Source organism: Poromitra crassiceps, assembly GCF_964638095.1.
Source record: "Poromitra crassiceps genome assembly, chromosome: 16".
Classification (NCBI taxonomy): domain Eukaryota; kingdom Metazoa; phylum Chordata; class Actinopteri; order Beryciformes; family Melamphaidae; genus Poromitra; species Poromitra crassiceps.
This window is the reverse complement of record NC_139645.1, coordinates 7,463,659-7,487,505: the sequence shown is the minus strand read 5'-3', so window position 1 is coordinate 7,487,505 and position 23,847 is coordinate 7,463,659. Positions and strand designations below refer to the sequence as shown.

Sequence of the window (23,847 nt, the reverse complement as noted above, 5' to 3'; positions counted from 1 at the left end):
AGGCAAAATGCCCCCCCCCCCCCCCCCCCCCCCCCCGGCCAATCTAGATTTGCATACACATCAGCAAGGTGAATGTTAACAATAAGGCCACTGGCCACTCACACACAACTACACAACAAATACAGTTTGCTCTGCAACAACAACCCCAGGCATGTGCACAGATAGACCACAGGAGGCGCTCAAGCACCTGCCAATTTGGCATCGCCCATCACATGTCTAATACTGCCTTGTCATGGTAGAGCTTCTCTTTATTATTGATCTTTGACCAGCCTTGATTATTACTTGCCAGTTCTTTCCTTAGTGACCTGCCCACCTCTGCTATGGATGGCAGCTTAGAGGTATGTAGATATACAGGTATGCCTGATCCAGATCTCATCAAGGTGTTATGACTTCCTTACTGGATTGTGAACGAACAACAATGCTGTCAAGCAGGTGCTTTCTGTGATGAGACAACCAGATAGGAGCCTCTCTGCATAGCTCTCACGATGCCAAGTTAGATGTGCTTTTGTTGGTATGCAGAAATTGGCTGTAGATGCAGTAGAGGCAGGTTTTCATGATGAGTTCTTCCTCCTCTGTGGTCGCTGAAGTCATCTGCTGCAGTGTTGGAATGAAAGGCTGCAGACTCACGGCCCTCCATGACACAACACATTGTTGCCCAAATCCCTGCTGTAACATGAAGTTTGCACTGTGGAATAGCAGTCAATACAGAGCAAACTAGTCCTGGTCGCTGCACTAGCTGGTCAGTCGGGGCGCCTGGTCGGGGTGGAAGGGAACTGGGGGGAATAACGTGATCCTCCCACCACGTGCTACGTCCTGCCGGTGAAGCTCCCCGCTGTCAGGTGAAAAAAAGCGGCTGGCAACTACGCATGTGTCGGAGGAAGCATGGTGCTAGTCTACGGCTCTCCCCTGATCGGCAGAGGGTGGAGCAGCGACCGGGGCGGCAAGGGGGGAAATTGGCCATGTACAATTGGGGAGAAAATGCGGGGGCGGACGATTCTTGAAAGTTGTGAATCGATTCAGAATTGTGGAAGATAAGAATCGTGATTCCGACATGAATGGATTTTCTTCCTGACACCCTGAAGCGTGAGCTTATCTCTTCCAGGCTTAACCCACCCATCTGGCTGCCCTTTGTAGCCCTTCATCATCCTCCCCTCTACTGTAGCTGCTTTCTGCTGTCTGTCTCTGAGCTGCTTCTTCCTATTCTCCCTGCTGCCTCCAGTCCCATCCCCCTCGTCTGACTCCTACACACACACACACACACACACACACACGTGCACACTCTTTCTATTGGGTTTTATTTATTTCAGTAAACATACAGTACAGTAGATTGCAGAATTCTGTCTTTTTCAATCAAATGCTCTTAATTGTGTATAATTAAAATGCTCAGTATATATATACACACTGCTATGAGAGCAATCAGCGAATCACCTTTTAGTTCATCCCCTGGACAATGAAACAGGACAATTTGTAAATATTCACACTCCTGCAATAGTAATGAGATTCAATGACATTTTATGATTCCCCGTGTTTGATGCAACAAGTAATATATCACACATAAAAGAAAAACGGGATGTAAATAAAAATACAGAATTTACCATATTAACCAGAATCTGGAGTTTAACATTTATTTACCTGTATCGTTTTTTTTTCTCTCTCTCCCTCTCATGATAAAACTAAATCATTTCGCCAAGGAGAAGAAAGGTATCAAGATACAAGATACATTAGTAGTTACGTTTTTTTCGCCACCAACAGGGAGTTTGTCTAATTCTCCTCTCAGTGGAGAGCTCTGTTGAAAGAACAAATATATCTAAGACAAGTCAAAGTGTTTTTTCTGTTGATGTTAGTCTAATCTGTGTGATTGACAGGAGAGATGATCAGAGGGGCGGAGTTTTTACCACCTTCATTAGAATTGGGACTGAAGTATGGGTAGAGTTTCTCAGTGAAGCTGCAGCCAGTAAAGGAGTAGATAAGAGCTGCAGCATCTACATCATAAAAGGAGACCAGACCCTCCTCATAATCCACAAACACCCCGACCTTCTGAGGCTTCATCTTCAGAGAGAGGAGGACACGAGGGCCAGCAGCAGCAAAGTACTCATTTCCATTTCTCAACACTATAGTCCAGAAGCCATACTGTGGTCTCAGTGTGATTTGTCCCTTCCTGTTGATCGACCCTCTGGCCACTCCTACCTCCCACTCAGTCTTCCCTTTAACCTGAACCTCGTAGTAAAACCTTCCTGAAGAGAAGCTCTGTTTTGCTAAGACATTGCCACAATAAGAAAATCTCTCTGGGTTGTCTGGGAGATTCTTCTGTACATCCTCCTGATGTACTTGTTTCCCATCATCAGACAGGATGAGCTTGGCGTGTGCTGTATCAGGATCCAGAGTCACATCAACTTCATACTGCTGGACCCTCTTCAGCTCAGCCTCAAGCAGCTTCTCCATCTGTTTCCTGAGAGTCTCCTCCAGCTGAGCCACAGCTCTCCTCACAGTCCCCTCATATGATGAGCGATGGACACTGACCTCTGTCCAGTCCTTGGTGTGTGGAGGAGTGTTCAGGGATGGGAAGCTTTGGAGGAGGTGGAGGTGGTCTTCAGTGTGTGAGAGCTGCTCCACCTCAGCGCTTCTCTCCATCAGCTCAGAGATCTCCTGTTCCAGCTCTTTGATGAAGCTTTCAGCCTGTTTCTCAGTTGTTTTCTGCTTCTCCTCGATCGTCTCAATGAGCTCAGCCTGGCCTCTCTCCACAGACTGCCTCAGAGCGGTGAAGACCTGCACACCGTCTGCTATCTCTCTGTCTGCATCTTCCTTGCTGAGCTCCACCGTGTGTTTGATCTCCTGAATGTTCAGTCGTCTCTCCTGGATCTTCTGCTGAATTCCAGCCTCTGTCTTCCCCAGCTCAGCCTTCTTTCCTTTATTTTCTTCTTTCAGAGGAACAATGTCATGTGACTTGTGGTGTAAAACAGTGCAGAGCAGACACACACACATCTCGTCCGTCTTGCAGAACAGCTCCAGTGGTTTATCATGCTCTTTACACATCCTGTCTTCCAGGTTCTCCACAGGATTGATCAGCGTGTGTTTTTTCAGGCTGGTGTTTTTCTGATGAGGCTCCAGATGAGTCTCACAGTAGGAGGTCAGACACACCAGGCAGGACTTCAGGGCCTTCAGTTTGGTCCCAGTGCAGACGTCACAGGGGACTTCTTGACCCATTAATGGTCTCAACTCTGGGTTGCTGCTGGCTTTCATCTGAGTTGACTTTCTGAACTGAGCAGCCATCTCAGATATGAAAGTATTGACATGCAGCTCAGGTCTTCTGTGAAAAAGCTTTTTACACATGGGACACTGGCACTGGACACTAACATCCCAGTACTGTGTGATGCAGGTGTTGCAGAAGTTGTGTCCACATGGTATGGAGACTGGATCAGTGAACACACCCAGACAGATGGAGCACAGAAACTGATATTCAGATTGAAGATTGCTGGCAGCTGACATATCTAGACACTGAGACCAAAAGTGAAAGTGTTAAGTAACAATACTGTAACACATATTTCTTTTGAGAAAACATCAAAGGTACTTATCGGAATATTATCAAAAGTTATTTTTAGTGTAGTTAAATTGCACTAATAGTCCATGGGCCAAGGCAAAAATCGGGACCACCTGAGGTGACCGCACGATTTTGTTATTTTTGTCTTCCTACATGTCTCTAGTTTATATTTTGGTATGATAACCCTGCCGATTTGGTAGCTTAAGGATAGTTATCACTCTGTAAACAAACCTACCCCCATATAAATGACAAAACCCTGATTTCTGTGTATTAGTCCAGATGATATGTGAAAATGATGTTCCCTTTTTCGTAAAAGCATGAAACTTGGTACGCTTATAGTTTGGGCCACATATTGCTAACACTGAAAAGGAGATGTCTATCCCAATGTTTTCATGGTCAAGGATTACAATGATATCATATAGAACATCATAAACTGTTAAAGTGACTAATCAATGGTGAATTCGATGACGTTGTGAGAAGGAAATGACAGTATCTGATAACCGATGCTATAACTTCAAAGCCATGACCATTCTCTGGCTAAGATGTTTTGATGAGTGATTTGACTTATATAGACCTTTTGTTAAAATAGCGCCCAGGTCCCTCTTAAAGATCCTGGGATTTTCTTTGCCAGATGGCCAAATCCAAGATGGCCACTGGCGCCATGTTGAAAAATTGAAGCACATAGAATAATGTATGAAGACACTTTTCGGTGTAAGTCAACCATGGGGAATCTGATTCTGACATCAGTTTGACATTATGGCATCATTTTGACTCAGAATTCCAAGATGGCTGCCATCCAGTATTGTGGAAATGTAACTTTTGAATGGGAAGGTATACTGTGCGTTTGGGGTTTACCACAAGGAAGGAGATTAACAATGGTGGATTTCAGAATTATGTTAACTGAAAAGATGTTAACTCATTGAGTGCCATGGACATCTTTCGACGTCCAATTAAATAGTGACGTAGAGTGCCAAGGACGTCTTTCGACGTCCAATGCGTTTTTTGACGGTGGGACGTCGATCAAAGCCTTCTGCATCTCCTGTACAAATATTGTAGCTATTGGAGGTCTATAACCTATTTTACAAACCCATTAGGTGGCGACAGTGCTCTCCAGATTAGAGACAGGTCCTGAGAAACAGGAGGAAAAAGCCGTGATCAAAGAGAAACCGATGCATGCTGCAGCCAGAGCCATATAGATTGCTCTGTCTGCAGCTGAAGTCGGGCTGCGAACAGGAGTCAATCCGCGCACACAACTGAGCCCCTCTGTCTTTGTCTGTATAGTTTCTCCACACGATTAGCCACCAGAAAAGCAGCACCCGACGCCAAACCATTCAGCAGTCCGGTTTGGCTCTTCCCTATCGCGCTGGGAGCCGCCCGGCACACACAAACGGAGCACTCCGAAAATAGAGTGGGTGCGTGAGGCTGTGTAGTGTGGGGAGGAGTTTGCAGCTGAGGAGGGGAGGGGGGGAGAGGGGGGTGGGGCACGCAGGGCATCACACAACTACACCACGTCACTACATCAGAAAATATTATCTTCAGACTCAGTGAATGTGCTTGAAATGCTGCATTTCACAAAAGGCGGAATATCTCAGCTAATAATTTGAAACGCCTGTATTTGCTCAAAACGACCTATCTTCTCCGGCTCATAACTAAAGAACGGAAAATGGTATCAATAAACTTTTTTTTGCTGATGATACAATAGAGCCAGTTCGTTCTTTGTGTGTGTTCGGTGTTTACATAGTAATATCACACAATATTCTGTGGGCCTGGAGAAATCACTGAAAACGCTCTGAAAACTCTGGCACTGGGAGCGTCCGTTCTCCAAAAGTGGCTGGCACTCAATGAGTTAATGTCAACCCCCATTTTACCTTGGTACTGCTGTACCAACTACCCCCAGGATTTCTTGCAGTAAAATATTTAATGAATGTATGACAAGATAACTAAAATAAGCTCTTTTTATTAGCTGTAACTTGAATAATTGAATAATGAAACCACTTAAAACATGGCATAGGATCAGATTGAATGCTGCCTCGCTATAGATTCTGAATGATTATCTATCATTAGATAGATCACCTTTAGCCAAGTATGCTGTGTCATACCGGTCGATCACACAGATGATATGTCAACATCACCATGGCTGCAAGGATAATGGATGACACCTTGTGGACATAGTCCGACCACTTGTATGGGGTGCCATCTTGTGTCTGCCGATCTCTTGCAGATGGAGTTGCCATCCTCTAGATCATGCCCATGTCAATGAGAGTGATGTAGGGTTCTTGCAGCCCTACAGATTGCAGATAGAGCTTCTAGATGAGCCACACATTCATCAAAAACACAATGTTCCAGCAACTCGTGGAGGTTTACAAGTTGACCACAACCAGGTCAATCACTGCCTTGGAGCGCTCCACTCCATCTCAGCAGCTCCTACCTTGAGTTCCTCCCCAGGTAGTAAAAGGCTCTGTTTACCTTTACAACTATCCACCAAAAGTATCAAGCAGGCCTGCTTTATTGCACAATCCAGATCCAACCGTTTTCAACATGTAGCAACGAGCTAGCATTGTTGATGTTGTTGTTTCACAGTGGCACAGGCATTTGAGATAGACAGATTCGACACGGAGGGAGTGAAAACGAAATCCATAAATGGTCGCCACCAGTCAGTCAGAGCGGGTTGGAGCATGCATGCAGGGAGGAGGGTGGAAGATGATTGTGATGCTGCAGACGCAAAGTGCCGCTGTGTGTAAATTCAGCTCGAGCAGGACCCTGGCCATTCACACCAGACGCACTGCTTTGCTCCGCGCCGGTGACAACTTGTACTGACTTCCTATCTGGCTTCACACAATCACTCGCGGGTCTCACACAAAAATAGATCAGACGCCGAAACAATCTCTGCATGGGGCGAGCCGGCCGCATCACGGCTGGTCTGACTGAACGGTCTAATGTGCTAACAAGTGCGCCAAAATGAAACTGGCTGCGCTTCCAGATGCTTCGTCCCTTCAGAGTCTGGTGTGTTTGCACCTTTTCGCATCCATTTTGAGCCATGCCTGCATGCATGAGTTCAACTCCTTCCCATTTGACCTGGCCTCCCCAACCCTCCGCACCCTATAGTCTGCCTGCCTCTGATGAACTCATTGCAGACTTAAAATCAGCCCATGTTGCAGGAGAGGAGAAGTTGACCAAATTCTTGCAAGACCCGGGGGCCATATCTTCGCAAAAGCGGTAATTTAGTGTTTGCGCCAGAGATGGGGACTTGAGACTTGGTGACTTGGACTTGAGTCGACTTGAGTCCCTGTTTCAATCACTTGCGACTTGACAAAAACTGAATGACTTGAGACTTGACTTGGACTTGGAAGTTAAAGACTCGGGACTTGACTTGACTTGAGACGTAATGACTTGGATGACTTGTTTGTGTTCATCAGTTTAAATATTAAATATTAACTTGTTCAACGTGTTCAAGCGTCTGTGTAAAGTTATCCGGTATGCAAGTTCCCATGATAACCCATTCTGATTCAAATATCTTGAGGTGAGAGGTCAAGGGACGTCTTTGAAAATGGCAATGCAATTTTTTTTTCCCTCGCCAAAATTTAGCCTATAACTAACTAAGTTTCTTTTCTTTCTTTCTTTCTTTCTTTCTTTCTTTCTTTCTTTCTTTCTTTCTTTCTTTCTTTCTTTCTTTCTTTCTTTCTTTCTTTCTTTCTTTCTTTCTTTCTCTCTTTCTCTCTTTCTTTCTTTCTTTCTTACACTTTCATGGACAGCATGAAGGAAGCAGAGCTAACAGACTTACCGTTGTTGTAAAATGCAGTCAGTGACCCATACAGTGTTCACTGTGGGGAAGTTGTCAGTCAGCAAGTTAATGAATTGTGAATTGTAAACTAATAAATTAAATGTGTTGACATCAGACGATATGAGGATCTGATTCTTATCTCTGATCACAAGATCCTATTGTTAGAGAAAGCACCCGGTGGCTCAGTGCTTTACACTGTTGTCACTGTTGCCTCACAGCAAGAATGTCCCGGGTTCGAACCCCGCTCCGTCCCAGGTCCTTCCTGTGTGGAGTTTGCATGTTCTACCCATGTTTGTGTGGGTTTCCTCCGGGTGCTGCAGTTTCCTCCCACCATCAAAGACATGTATGTTAGGGTTCATACTCCTGTCAGTGCCCCTGACCAAGGCAACGGCAAAAGAACTGGAGTTGGTCCCCGGGCGCTGCACTGCGGCTGCCCACTGCTCCTAGTTCTAAGTAGAGGATCTGTCAAATGCAGAGGATGAATTTTTCCATGGGGATAAATAAAGGATAACTTAACTTAAGCACCAACATACTAATACTAATAATACTAATTATTATTTTTGCATATAGCCAGCATGAAGGAGTTCATACAGTATCTAATCTCACAGTCAGGGTGAAGTAGGCTAGTAGTAGTTTCAGATTCCATTTAGATTCCATATTTAGATTTCCATATTTACCGTACCCCCCTCCATATTTGTACTTTTTGATTACATTTAGATAACATTTCTATGGTGCAATTACTTTTGAGTTACATCTTCACCCATAATATTTTCATCTCTTAGCATTTAATTTTATTCTCATCTGAACTTCCATGGCAAATTTGTTCAACTTGAAAAACAAACTTCCTGTGGTGTAAAGTTCACAGCCCGTGACATCGTCATCAGGTTCGGTGGAGTCGCCCTTTGGACTTCCTTCTCCATCTTCATATCACATGCTTTATGGTTCAAACGTTCACATCTTTATTATCCCGGACCCCGAGGAGCAATTTGTTGTACAGCCAGCAGTAACCATATAATCATCAGACAAAGCCAAATACTGAGGTCAGAAGCGTCATGCCCATTGTAACTGAGGGGGCAATTGCCCCCTCAGATTTTTGAGAGGTAATTTTTTTTTTTTTTTTTTTTTTTTTTTTTTTTTTAAATAAACATAGGCTATATTATTATAGGCTGTGTATGGTAGTTGAAACATAGTTTCAAGTTTACGTTTATGTATGTTTGTAGTTAAAACAAAAACATAAATACTGTATAGGCTACATACAGTACAACACAAAAGGCTGTTATTTACCCTTTGTCGCCACCTGGTGAGTAAATATATATAACTAAAACCATTAGAATTGACAACCGGTCCGCGACTTTTTTTCCCCATGTATCTACCAGTCCTAGGCACAAAAAAGGTTGGGAACCCCTGCTCTAGAGGAAAGATTTCTACCTTCTGAAAAGGCAATACCAGCCAAAATAAACGTTGTGTTACATTGCTTTGAAATGTGGTCTCCCTTTTTTGTCAAGTCCATTGAGCCTGGGCAGTGGCAATGTACTTAGTCTGGTGATTATGGATCTTTCCAGGAGGCTGAGCAGTTTGGAAAATAGCCTTATGGTTACACCTGCTCAGTCTGTTAATTTAAAATGAGATATTCCTCTAAATCTGGCTTCCAACCCCCCAAATTTTTTGCCGCCCTCCGGGCGGCGCCAGAATTCGCCCCCTCAGATTTTTGGCTTGCATGACGCCCCTGACTGAGGTACACTTTACAGGTTAGCATGACGGTTGTTACCAATGGATGCATTCGGTCTGGTCTTCTAGTGTCATGATGCTATCAGTATCGTCACTATAGCTTTATAAATTAGTCTGCTACAGCCTCTGAAAGATAGTCATGTTGGCCACTGGAAGTGTCTTGCAAAAAGGGCACAGTCAGAGGTTAAAAAGGCAGCAGTTTTGGCACCACCTGGGGGTCTCTCTGTGCACGTCCCTGTGTGAGTGCAAGCTGGAAATGGCATCGTCATGATTGGATGACACACTCATGCTCCTCCTTATGGCATTGTCATGATTGGATGACTGGCTGTCAGTCACACTCCTCTCACTGGATTGTTTTCCCATGGAGAAGGCACTTACATTAGTAGTTATTTAAGCATACAGTTATTTGACTTTTGTTTGGTTTGATTTCATTTATTTAATTAGAATACAAATTAATTCATTTGTCATACTTTTTGAACAGGTTAGATAAATTGGTCAATAATATCACTACAGTATTAGACAGACAGACTAATACTGTACCGTGTCTTTTCTCTTTATAAAGCAAGGTAAGACTAGTATCTTGGGAGGGGGGGAAGTGACTTGAGACTTGGGACTTGACTTGCCTTAACTAAGGACTCGACTTGACTTGACTTGATATAACCTGTGACTTGACTTGACTTGACTTGCAAAAAACAAAATGACTTGGGACTTACTTGAAACTTGGACCAAAGTGACTTGGTCCCATGTCTGGTTTGCGCTCTTTAACGCTTTAATTTTACTGGACATAGGCGTGCCACATGCCACACCAGGCGTTTCTGCGCAGAATACGGGGCAGCACCTCTTACGCGCAAAAAAAGAAGCACCTCTTACGTGCTAAATACTCCGCTGCGCTTGAGCGCACCATAATCTCTGTGCTGCGCAGCGTAAGAGTAAAATTCCTTTTGGATATGTCATTACACACGGACGTGCCACGCCAGGACATCAAATTCTGCTGCTAAAATTGGGTATCAGCAGATAATTCAGTGAGGCAATCAACTATAACTCACTGAGAAACTTATCACATCGCAAGGGAAATTAATTGAGAAAACTTGTTGGACAATGGACATAGGCTATTCACCTTCACCTATCCCATACTCTCGCTGGCCAGCCTCCCCTCCCTAGCGGGAGAGGAGTCTGGCGCCGCAGGTCTCCATAGTGGGATTGAGATGGGCGGCGCTTAGCGGCAGTGCCCTTGGAAAATAGTTTCCAACAATCCAACTTGCCCTTTTCAGCGTGTAGCAACGAGCTAGCGTGTAGGTTTCTGCCGTTAGCTTGCTAGCTAGTTAGCATTGTTGTTTTCACTGAGGCGGCAGGGCACTATTTACAGCGACACACACGGAGGAGGGAGTGGAAGCTGCTCTGATTGACATGGTCGGAGCCAATGACAGAATTTGTAATAAGCCGGGAGCGGACATCCGGCAGCCACTGAAACAGTCGCTCCAATGGGGAGCAGCTGTAGAGCAGGGGAGGGCTTCTCCCAGTTGCCTGTTTCCGTGGCGCCAGACTCCTCTCCCGGTAGGGAGGGGAGGCTGTCCAGCGAGACTAACTAAATCATGAAATTACCCTCAAAACACAATAATTGTCATTACTAAACCATGTTTGGTAGGCATGTATTTGCAATTAAAATAGCTATAATTCACCATTGTTAATCTCCGTCCTTACTCTAAAAATGGTAAACCCCAAACACCACATACGTATATGTTGCCATGTTAAACCGGTGTCAGAATCAGATTATTTGTGGTTGGCTTACACCAAAAAGTGTCTTCATACATTATTCTAGGTGCTCTAGTTCAAAAGTAAATTTTTCAAGATTGCACCAGTGGCCATATTGGATTTGGCCATCTGGCAGAAAGTCCCAGGATGTTTGGGAGGGGCCTGGGGGCTATTTTAACAAAAGGCCCATTGAAGTCAAATTACTCATCAAAAAATCTTAGCCAGAGAGTGGTCATGGAATTTAGGTTATAGCATCAGTTATCAGAAACTATGATTTCCTTATCACGTCATTAAATTCACCATTGATTAGTTACTTTAACAGTTTATGATGTTATATATGGTATCATTGTAATCCTTGACCATGAAAACATAGGGATAGACATAAACTTTTCTGTGTTATCATGTGTGGTTCAGGAGATATGATGCAAACTACATAATTAGCTTATGGCGGAATTAAAATGGCCACCACGAGGCATTTTTGTGATGGCTTAATTTCTGAAGATTTATGGGGCCCCAAACTACCGTATATGCATACCAAGTTTCATGCTTTTATGAAAAAGTTAACATGATTTTCACATATCATCTGGACTAATACACAGAAATCAGGGTTTTGTCATTTATATGGGAGTAGTTTTTACAGAGTGATAATTATCAATAAGCTACCAGATTGGCAGGGTTATCATACCAAAATATAAACTAGAGACATGTAGGAAGACAGAAATAAAAAAATTGCGCGGTCCCCTTAGGTGGTACCGATTTCACCATTGGCCCATGGACTAATTGCATTGTATCCTTCTCAAAACACCACTGAATTCACCAAAACACCACTGAATTCACCATTAACTATTCATGTGAACAGTTTATGATGTTGTATATGGTGTCATTGTAATCCTTGCCCATGAAAACATAGGGGTAGACATCACATTTTCTGTGGTATCATGTGTGGTTCAGGAGATATGATGAAATCAGGGTTTTGTCATTTATATTGGGGTAGGTTTGTTTACAGAGTGATAACTATTCTTAAGCTACCAAATCGGCAGGGTTATTGATTGATTGATTGATTTCATTTTATTTCAAATATGCAAGAAGAAGAACATTTACAATTTACAGAATAAAAAACAAAGGTCTCACTTTTTTTTTCTTTTTTTTTTCTTCTTTTTTTTCTCCACTTCTTAGCATATTTGAAAGGGAGTGGGAAGAAGTATAAACTTTTTTAATCCCACCCCTTTCATTAAATCATAACATAATCATAGAAACTGCAACCTGTTCCTTAACTTAAAATGCAATTACTTGAAACAAAATTGTAAACTGTTATATAGTTATAACTTGGAAGCTATATATCATCATATATATTACTATTATTTATATTACTTGGAAGTCATATAGTTACTATAGTATAAGTATATATAAAACATACTCAGACAGCATACCTTTATAATCCTATATAAATACATGAACATTCGCTTACATGAGTTCACATGCACGTTTCGCGCGAACACGCAACCACATCATCCCCACCATTTATCATGGGAGTGGCATCATACCACTGCAGCAACACCACCGTCCCAGATGGCCAGCCCCGCAAAGTGGGTTGGTTATCATACCAAAATATAAACTAGAGACATGTAGGAAGACAAAAATAACAAAATCGTGCGGTCACCTCAGGTGGTACCGATATGTCAAAATTTCAGCCTTGGCCCATGGACTATAAGGTGAAAACATCATTTTGACAAGTAGTGTAAAATGACAACAGGGAAACATCCTATCTGGATACAGCTCAATTATGTGTCACTGCTCTCTGTTTAAACCATCGACATATATATCTCAGTGGTTTAAACAGTAAATATTATCTGCTGTACTCACCTGTGTAAGACTGCTGTATTGTTGAGGAAGGCCTGATCAACTTTGGTTTATTATTCTTTCCAGAGAAATACAGAGACTTGTCGACTGTAGCAGTGCTGTCGCTCTGAGTTAGCCTACTTTCAGGTTGACTTTATGTCACCTTCAAACACACCTGTCTCTGCCGTGTTGCTCCGCCTCTTACTGCAGTTCAATATTAATCTCATAGCAGTTAATGTTTTGTACCTTTGGACTCACTGTATGCTAGCTGTCTACACAAGAAGGCTAGCAATGCTTGAATTAAATGACTGATGAAACTGTGAACCTCTGATGTTAAAAACTGGAATAAAGGGGGTAATCAGGGGGTCCCCTACAGTACCCAGTGGTCCAGTGTTATGCTGAAGTCTTGCACAGAAACAATGATTTGTGTGCTCACGTGGTAGCACACGTACGACAGAGGCTTTTTTTTTTTTTTTTTTTTTTTTAGCCTTTATTTAACCAGGTTTGTCCCATTGAGATCAAAGATCTCTTTTACAAGAGAGACCTGGCCAAGAAACAGCAGCAACACAAAGTTACAACAAACAAACAAACAAACACATAAACACATACAATTGAAAAACATTAAAATGATCAAATAAAACATTTGCATACAGACAGCCTGTTCTCAAGAGATTTTACCATAGCCTTAAAACCATTTAAGGTTACTAAGCTATTAAGTTTAAGATCAGACTGCAGACTGTTCCATGCGGTGGGTGCAGAGAACCTAAAAGCTTTCTTCCCCAATTCAGTTCGGACTTTGGGAACAGAAAATTGTAGAGTGTCCTGAGAACGAAGATTGTAATTCCCACATTTGAAGCTTAAAAGTGACGACAGGTAGGTAGGAACTTTGCCAATAATGGCTTTGTAAATTAAGACATACCAATGACTGAGGCGGCGTGTACATAAAGCAGGCCAATTCACTTTTGAATACAATGCACAATGATGAGTAAGAGATCCACAGTTTGTAATGAACCTCAAAGCCCCATGATACACACTTGGCTTGGTCTTTTGTGCGGCCAACATGGGTTCGAATCCGACCCGAGGTCCTTTGCTTCATGTCATCCCCTCTGTCTCTCTCCCCACCTTTCCTGTCTGCCTACTGCCCTATCTAAATAAAGGCAAAATGACCCCCCCCCACCCAATCTATATTTGCATACACATCAGCAAGGCTAATGTTAACAATAAGGCCACTGGCCACTCACACACAACTACACAACAAATACAGTTTGCTCTGCAACAACAACCCCAGGCATGTGCACAGATAGACCACAGGAGGCGCTCAAGCACCTGCCCATTTGGCATCGCCCATCACATGTCTAATACTGCCTTGGCATGCTAGAGCTTCTCTTTCCTTATTGACCTGCCCACCTCTGCTAGAGATGGCAGCTTAGAGGTATGTAGATATACAGGTATGCCTGATCCAGATCTCATCAAGGTGTTATGACTTCCTTACTGGATTGTGAAGAACAACAATGCTGTCAAGCAGGTGCTTTCTGTGATGAGACAACCAGATAGGAGCCTCTCTGCATAGCTCTCACGATAAGTTAGATGTGCTTTTGTTGGTATGCAGAAATTGGCTGTAGATGCAGTAGAGGCAGGTTTTCATGATGAGTTCTTCCTCCTCTGTGGTCGCTGAAGTCATCTGCTGCAGTGTTGGAATGAAAGGCTGCAGACTCTCGGCCCTCCATGGCACAACACATTGTTGCCCAAATCCCTGCCGTAACATGAAGTTTGCACTGTGGAATAGCAGTCAATACAGAGCAAACTAGTCCTGGTCGCTGCACTAGCTGGTCAGTCGGGACGCCTGGTCGGGGTGGAAGAAAACTGGGGGGAATAACGTGATCCTCCCACCACGTGCTACGTCCTGCCGGTGAAGCTCCCCCTGTCGGGTGAAAAAAAGCGGCTGGCAACTACGCATGTGTCAGAGGAAGCGTGGTGCTAGTCTACGGCTCTCCCCTGATCGGCAGAGGGTGGAGCAGCGACCGGGACGGCAAGGGGGGAAATTGGCCATGTACAATTGGGGAGAAAATGCGGGGGGGGGGGGACGATTCTTGAAAGTTGTGAATCGATTCAGAATTGTGGAAGATAAGAATCGTGATTCCGACATGAATGGATGTTCTTCCTGACACCCTGAAGCGTGAGCTTATCTCTTCCAGGCTTAACCCACCCATCTGGCTGCCCTTTGAAGCCCTTCATCATCCTCCCCTCTACTGTAGCTGCTTTCTGCTGTCTGTCTCTGAGCTGCTTCTTCCTATTCTCCCTGCTGCCTCCAGTCCCATCCCCCTCGTCTGACTCCTACACACACGCACACACACACACACACACACACACGCACGCACGCACGCACGCACGCACGCACACTCTTTCTATTGGGTTTTATTTATTTCAGTAAACATACAGTACAGTAGATTGCAGAATTTCAGTATTTTTCAATCAAATGCTCTTAATTGTGTATAATTAAAATGCTCAGTATATATACACACTGCTATGAGAGCAATCAGCTAATCACCTTTTAGTTCATCCCCTGGACAATGAAACAGGACAATTTGTAATATTCACACTCCTGCAGTAGTGATGAGATTCAATGACATTTTATGATTCCCCGTGTTTGATGCAACAAGTAATATATCACACATAAAAGAAAAACAGGATGTAAATAAAAATACAGAATTTACCATATTAACCAGAATCTGGAGTTTAACATTTATTTACCTGTATTATTATTTTTTTCTCTCTCTCCCTCTCATGATAAAACTAAATCATTTCGCCAAGGAGAAGAAATGTATAAACATACATGATACATTTGTAGTTATGTTTTTTTTCGCCACCAACAGGGAGTTTGTCTCATTCTCCTCTCAGTGGAGAGCTCTGTTGAAAGAACAAATATATCTAAGACAAGTCAAAGTGTTTTTTCTGTTGATGTTAGTCTAATCTGTGTGATTGACAGGAGAGATGATAAGAGGGGCAGAGTTTTTACCACCTTCATTAGGACAGGGACTGAAGTATGGGTAGAGTTTCTCAGTGAAGCTGCAGCCAGTAAATGAGTAGATAAGAGCTGCAGCATCTACATCATAAAATGAGACCAGACCCTCCTCATAATCCACAAACACCCCCACCTTCTGAGGCTTCATCTTCAGAGAGAGGAGGACAGGAGGGCCAGCAAGAGCTTCGTACTCATTTCCATTTCTCAACCATATGATCCAGAAGCCTTTCTTTGGGCTCGCTGTGATTTGTCCCTTCCTGTTGATCGACCCTCTGACCACTCCTACATCCCAGGCAGTCTTCCCTTTAACCTGAACCTCATAGTAAAACCTTCCTGAAGAGAAGCTCTGCTTTGCTAAGACACAGGTACATCCAGAAAATCTCTCTGGGTTGTCTGGGAGATTCTTCTTTACATCACCATGATGTACTTGTTTCCCATCACCAGACAGGATGAGCTCGGCGTGTGCTGTATCAGGATCCAGAGTCACATCCACTGCATACTGCTGGACCCTCTTCAGCTCAGCCTCAAGAAGCAGCTTCTCCATCTCTTTCCTGAGAGTCTCCTCCAGCTGAGCCACAGCTCTCACCACAGTCCCCTCATATGATGAGCGATGGACACTGACCTCTCTCCAGTCCTTGGTGTGTGGAGGAGTGTTCAGGGATGAGAAGCTTTGGAGGAGGTGGAGGTGGTCTTCAGTGTGTGAGAGCTGCTCCACCTCAGCGCTTCTCTTCATCAGCTCAGATATCTCCTGTTCCAGCTCTTTGATGAAGCCTTCAGCCTGTTTCTCAGTTGTTTTCTGCTTCTCCTCAATCGTCTCAATGAGCTCAGCCTGGCCTCTCTCCACAGACTGCCTCAGAGCGGTGAAGACCTGCACACCGTCTGCTATCTCTCTGTCTGCATCTTTCTTGCTGAGCTCCACCGTGTGTTTGATCTCCTGAATCTTCAGTCGTCTCTCCTGGATCTTCTGCTGAATTCCAGCCTCTGTCTTCCCCAGCTCAGCCTTCTTTCCTTTATATTCTTCTTTCAGAGGAACAATGTCATGTGACTTGTGGTGTAAAACAGTGCAGAGCACACACACACACATCTGGTCCGTCTTGCAGAACAGCTGGAGTGGTCCATCATGCTCTTTACACATCCTGTCTTCCAGGTTCTCCACAGGATTGATCAGCGTGTGTCTTTTCAGGCTGGTATTTTTCTGATGAGGCTCCAGGTGAGTCTCACAGTAGGAGGCCAGACACACCAGGCAGGACTTCAGGGCCTTCAGTTTGGTCCCAGTGCAGACGTCACAGGGGACTTCTTGACCCATTGATGGTCTCAACTCTGGGTTGCTGCTGGCTTTCATCTGAGTTGACTTTCTGAACTGAGCAGCCATCTCAGATATGAAAGTATTGACATGCAGCTCAGGTCTTCTGTGAAAAAGCTTTTTACACATGGGACACTGGCACTGGACACTAACATCCCAGTACTGAGTGATACAGGTGTTGCAGAAGTTGTGTCCACATGGTATGGAGACTGGATCAGTGAACACACCCAGACAGATGGAGCACAGAAACTGATCTTCAGATTGAAGATTGCTGGCAGCTGACATATCTAGACACTGAGACCAAAAGTGAAAGTGTTAAATAACAATACTGTAACACGTATTTCTTTTGAGAAAACATCAAAGTTACTTATCGGAATATTATCAAAAGTTATTTTTAGTGTAGTTAAATTGCACTAAGGTGAAAACATCATTTTGACAAGTAGTGTAAAATGACAACAGGGAAACATCCTATCTGGATACAGCTCAATTATGTGTCACTGCTCTCTGTTTAAACCATCGACATATATATCTCAGTGGTTTAAACAGTAAATATGATCTGCTGTACTCACCTCTGTAAGACTGCTGTATTGTTGAGGAAGGCCTGATCAACTTTGGTTTATTATTCTTTCCAGAGAAAGACAGAGACTTGTCGACAGTTTGACTTCAGGAATGTCACCTTCAGACACACCTGTCTCTGCCGTGTTGCTCCGCCTCTTCACCTTCAAACACACCTGTCTCTGCCGTGTTGCTCCGCCTCTTACTGCAGTTCAATATTAATCTCATAGCAGCTAATGTTTTGTCCCTTTGGACTCACTGTATTCTGTCTACACAAGAAGTCTAGCAATGCTTGAATTAAATGACTGATGAAACTGTGAACCTCTGATGTTAAAACCTGGAATAAAGGGGGTAATCAGGGGGTCCCCTACAGTACCCAGTGGTCCAGTCAGTGTTATGCTGAAGTCTTGCACAGAGGCAATGATTTGTGTGCTCACGTGGTAGCACACGTACGACGGAGGCTTGGCCTTTTGTGCGGCCAACATGGGTTCGAATCCGACCCGAGGTCCTTTGCTTCATGTCATCCCCTCTGTCTCTCTCCCCACCTTTCCTGTCTGCCTACTGCCCTATCTAAATAAAGGCAAAATGACCCCCCCCCCCCCCCCGCCCAATCTAGATTTGCATACACATCAGCAAGGCTAATGTTAACAATAAGGCCACTGGCCACTCACACACAACTACACAACAAATACAGTTTGCTCTGCAACAACAACCCAGGCATGTGCACAGATAGACCACAGGAGGCGCTCAAGCACCTGCCCATTTGGCATCGCCCATCACATGTCTAATACTGCCTTGTCATGGTAGAGCTTCTCTTTATTATTGATCTTTGATCAGCCTTGATTATTACTTGCCAGCTCTTTCCTTAGTGACCTGCCCACCTCTGCTAGAGATGGCAGCTTAGAGGTATGTAGATATACAGGTATGCCTGATCCAGATCTCATCAAGGTGTTATGACTTCCTTACTGGATTGTGAAGAACAACAATGCTGTCAAGCAGGTGCTTTCCGTGATGAGACAACGCACACACACACCACACACGCACACACACACACCGCACGCACACACACCGCACGCACACACACACGCACGCACACACACACACACACACACCACACACACACACACTCACACACCACACGCACACACACACACACCACACGCACGCACGCACACACACACACACACACACACCGCACGCACGTGCACACACACACACACACACACACACCACGCACACACACACACACACACACACACACACACACACACACGCACGCACACTCTATTGGGTTTTATTTATTTCAGTAAACATACAGTACAGTAGATTGCAGAATTCTGTCTTTTTCAATCAAATGCTCTTAATTGTGTATAATTAAAATGCTCAGTATATATATACACACTGCTATGAGAGCAATCAGCTAATCACCTTTTAGTTCATCCCCTGGACAATGAAACAGGACAATTTGTAATATTCACACTCCTGCAATAGTGATGAGATTCAATGACATTTTATGATTCCCTGTGTTTGATGCAACAAGTAATATATCACACATAAACAGTGTTGGGCAAGTTACTTTCAAAATGTAATATACTACATATTACTAGTTACTTTCATTTGAAAGTAATACGTTACTTTACAATATTACTTTCTGTGTAGAGTAACTCATTACTTATTACACTACTTTTGCATTACTTTCACCAAAATAACAGCAGCAGCAGAATGACATTGCCGCCCCGGAACCATCCCGAAAAATAATTTCAACCGCCTTGAAGTCAGTGTAAACAATCCAAAATTCTAAATGTTATTCTTTTCCTTTGTTATTGTCATCTGTAGTGGTTATTTGCATAAAAACACACAATTTGATTAGGAAATGATTGTATCTTTTTGAAATATGTGCTTTGATTTAATCAAATGTAACTCAATTTGTAACTTGAGTTACTTGACAAAGTAACTGGTATAATATTACTGAAATCCTATAAGTAATAAGTTATATTACTGAGTTACTGCTAAAAGTAATATATTACATGTAATATGTTACTTTTGTAATGAGTTACCCCCAACACTGCACATAAAAGAAAAACAGGATGTAAATAAAAATACAGAATTTACCATATTAACCAGAATCTGGAGTTTAACATTTATTTACCTGTATCGTTTTTTTCTCTCTCTCTCCCTCTCATGATAAAACTAAATAATTTCGCCAAGGAGAAGAAAGGTATAAAGATACAAGCATTAGTAGTTACGTTTTTTTCGCCACCAACAGGGAGTTTGTCTAATTCTCCTCTCAGTGGAGAGCTCCGTTGAAAGAACAAATATATCTAAGACAAGTCAAAGTGTTTTTTCTTTTGATGTTAGTCTAATCTGTGTGATTGACAGGAGAGATGATCAGAGGGGCGGAGTTTTTACCACCTTCATTATTACTGGGATTGAAGTATGGGTAGAGCTTCTCAGTGAAGCTGCAGCCAGTAAAGGAGTAGATAAGAGCTGCAGCATCTACATCATAAAAGGAGACCAGACCCTCCTCATAATCCACAAACACCCCGACCTTCTGAGGCTTCATCTTCAGAGAGAGGAGGACAGCACGGGCAGCAGCAGCAAAGTACTCATTTCCATCTCTTAACACTATAGTCCAGAAGCCATCCTCTGGGCTCAGTGTGGTTTGTCCCTTCCTGTTGATCGAGCCTCTGGCCACTCCTACATCCCAGGCAGTCTTTCCTTTAACCTGAACCTCATAGTAAAACCTTCCTGAAGAGAAGCTCTGCTTTCCTAAAACCTGGGGATTTAGAGAAAATCTCTCTGGGTTGTCTGGGAGATTCTTCTTTACATCACCATGATGTACTTGTTTCCCATTATCAGACAGGCTGAGCCTGGCATGTGCTGTATGAGGATCCAGAGTCACATCCACTTCATACTGCTGGACCCTCTTCAGCTCAGCCTCAAGCAGCTTCTCCATCTGTTTCCTGAGAGTCTCCTCCAGCTGAGCCACAGCTCTCCTCACAGTCCCCTCATATGATGAACGATGGACACTGACCTCTGTCCAGTCCTTGGTGTGTGCAGGAGTGTTCAGGGATGGGAAGCTTTGGAGGAGGTGGAGGTGGTCTTCAGTGTGTGAGAGCTGCTCCACCTCAGCGCTTCTCTCCATCAGCTCAGAGATCTCCTGTTCCAGCTCTTTGATGAAGCTTTCAGCCTGTTTCTCTGTTGTTTTCTGTTTCTCCTCAATCGTCTCAATGAGCTCAGCCTGGCCTCTCTCCACAGACTGCCTCAGAGCAGTGAAGACCTGCACACCATCTGCTATCTCTCTGTCTGCATCTTCCTTGCTGAGCTCTACTGACTGTTTGATCTCCTGAATCTTCAGTCGTCTCTCCTGTATCATCTGCTCAATGTCACCCTCTGTCTTCTCCAGCTCAGCCTTCTTTCCTTCATATCCTTCCTTCAGAGGGATAAAACGATGTGACCTGTGGTCTGACTCAGTGCAGAACTGACAAATACACATCTGGTCCGTCTTGCAGAACAGCTCCAGGGGTCTGTCGTGCTTCTTACACATCCTGGCTTCCAGGTTCTCCACAGGATCCATCAGCTGGTGTCTTTTCAGGCCCTTCATTGTCTGATGAGGCTCCAGGTGAGTCTCACAGTAGGAGGCCAGACACACCAGGCAGGACTTCAGGGCCTTCAGTTTGGTCCCGGTGCAGACGTCACAGAGGACTTCTCCTGGTTTGGCACATGGTTGTTCCGTGCAGCTGCTGGCTTTCATCTGAGCTGACTTTCTGAACTGAGCAGCTATCTCAGATATGAAAGTGTTGACCCGCAGCAGAGGTCTTATGTTGAAAAGCTCTTTACACATGGGACACTGGCACTGGACACTAACATCCCAGTGCTGTGTGATGCAGTTCTTGCAGAAGTTGTGTCCACATGGTGTGGAGACTGGATCAGTGAACACATCCAGACAGATGGAGCAGAGAAACTGATCTTCAGAGAGGAGACTGCTGGCAGCTGACATATCTAGACACTGAGACACAAAGTAAAAGTGTGATATAACAACACTGTAACACACAATTCTTGAATATTGATATTATACACACACACACACACACACACACACACACACACACACACACACACACACACACACACACACACACATATATATATATATATATATATATATACACATACTGTACATATAGATAATTGGAAAATTATTAAAAGTCATTTTGAGTTATGTAGTTAAATTACACTTGACTGAAAGTGTCATTTGACACAGCCCTTTTGCCAGATTAAATTGTACGTTTTTAGAATCCAAAGAAATCTAACACATTTCTGGGGGGGGGAGGCTTCTTTACATTTCTAGATATGTGAATAATTAACATTATATGTGGCAACCTACAGACTATGACATAGTGTCAGTGTGAGGTTGAAGTAGGTCAAAGCCACAGTAAGGAGTAGGGTTTGGATTGGTGTGACTGTTGCGTTACCGGCTTGTAGTTTTCTCTCGTCATGAGAGAGCTGGTTCAAATCCCGACCCAAACCATAACCCAAACCAAGTTGCTTTTATTTCCTAAACCCAAGCATCATTTTACTTGCCTAAAACCAACCAAGATGTTTTACTTGGCTAACTAAGCTTAACGGGCGATTCGAGACGTTACCAGGCCGGTAGCCGCGGTAGCCAGGGCTCCCACAACTCACTACCGGGCCGAGCTGGGGGCAGGGGTGGAAAGAATACAATAAAACCTACTCAAGTAGAAGTACTTTGATGAGATTTTACTTAAGTAGAGGTAAAATTACTGGCTTAAAAAATCTACTTGAGTAAAAGTAAAAAGTAGCTAATTTAAACTATGCTCAGAGTAAAACTTACTTAGTTACTTTTTTGTGGACGGGGGGGTGGGGGGGGGGTGTATATAATCTGAAACTAGGTTATTTTCATCACCTTCTTCAAGTTCATCCTCCACTTCAACCAAAAGCAGAAGTACTGATTTTACTCAAATTAAAGTAAGAAATCACACCCAGGTGTTGAAGTAGGCGGTGCAGGCTGGCGCAGGTCGAACCCTATTCACCTTATGTAGCCACGCCCATTTGACCCGGTTGTGTGGTCGTGACAATAGACAGTTTTAACTTGGCAACAAAAACATTCTTCTAAATTGAACCCCAGCTCACTTCCTCACAGTGTTTGACAGAAAATAAAAAAAAGACATAAGGTACAGGAGTGACCATTCTGTCAAAACCGTATGAGGGTTTTACAGCAGAGGGTTAATATGTCACTTTTATAAGTTTAGAAAAAAATGGAGACGGTCAAAGTAACCATTTAGATTACCCTTGTGTGCTCAGTTCATCAAAATAACATCTATTTAGAAATCTGATTTTTGTTTTCGGAGATCTGGAGAACCAGTACGTGTCAGTCACTTCAGCTGACAGAAGCCAGGCTCTGAGCAGCACGGCCAGGTGAACATAGCATTGTCATACTGGGAAGAAAACGAGTAAATTAACTGATTTGTGCAGCTCTGTGGTGATTAGCAAGGGAGGCAGTTACGTGGCAGAGTTGCTCGGGGAAGTAACCAGGAAGGGCTGGTGTCTGTGCTGGAGGCCCAAAATGTCCATATTTAACATTTTTGTGGAAGGAAATGTAAGATAAGAACATTTCCATGGATTCTATAAACATACAAAGCCGACATTTTATCCTGGCAATTGGGTTGTTTGACAAGATTGCAAAATGAGAACAGGGACACATCACACACTGGCTGCGTGCCCTCTGTTTAGACAGTAAATATCTGCTGTATTCCCCTGCATACATCTAAGACTCTGCTGTATCTGTTTAGACAGTAAATATCTGCTGTACTCACCTGTGTGTAAGTCTAAGACTGCTGTATTGTTGAGAAAGGCTTGATGAACTTAGGTCTATTTTTCTTTGAGAGAAAGAGAGAGACTTCTCCACTGTAGCAGTGCTGTTGCTCTGTCCGAGTTACTCTTAGTTTCACTTCAGGAATGTGACGTCGAAACACTCCTGTCTCTCCAGTCTACTGTTGCTCCGCCTCTTACTGCAGTTAAAGGGATAGTTCACATTTTTAAAGGTTAGCCCTATTTGCTACAATATCATCTAACTGCAGAGCCGGAGAGCCCAGCGCCCGGTCCACCCTGTACAGTCGGATGTACACTGTCAGACCGCATACATTTCTTCCATACCAGCTCGTATCCAAGGTTTGTCCTATTTAATGGAACAGCAAACAAGACTAGTGTGTCGGTGTAAAAATGCTTTTAATTGTCGCAAAGCATGTTGGGAACATTCTGTGCTTGTTGCTGGCTGGGTTCAAGACTTTGAAGTTTAAACTTTAACA

The 23,847-nt window shown here is 43.6% G+C and overlaps 3 protein-coding genes across 3 annotated transcripts in view; 1 reads left to right on the top strand and 2 right to left on the bottom strand.

Annotated features, from left to right (window-relative positions):
- The window catches only part of LOC310791219 (SH3 and multiple ankyrin repeat domains protein 2-like), a gene marked incomplete at both ends in the record, with an annotated part of 245,785 nt that overhangs the window by 101,054 nt on the left and 120,884 nt on the right, over window positions 1–23,847 (top strand). The window lies entirely within an intron of this gene.
- LOC310791075 (uncharacterized protein) lies at window positions 1,501–23,488 on the bottom strand. The gene is made up of 3 exons (XM_083652786.1): window positions 23,356–23,488; window positions 19,884–21,527; window positions 1,501–3,495 (listed from the first exon to the last, which is right to left on the bottom strand). The coding sequence occupies exons 2-3, from the start codon at window positions 21,516–21,518 to the stop codon at window positions 1,846–1,848; spliced, it is 3,285 nt and encodes a 1,094-aa protein (XP_083508912.1). The 5' UTR covers window positions 21,519–21,527; window positions 23,356–23,488; the 3' UTR covers window positions 1,501–1,845.
- On the bottom strand, window positions 15,095–17,248 carry LOC310791221 (E3 ubiquitin-protein ligase TRIM21-like; the record flags this gene model as incomplete). Its single annotated transcript, XM_083652901.1, has 1 exon — window positions 15,095–17,248. The coding sequence occupies one exon, from the start codon at window positions 17,246–17,248 to the stop codon at window positions 15,605–15,607; it is 1,644 nt and encodes a 547-aa protein (XP_083509027.1). The 3' UTR covers window positions 15,095–15,604.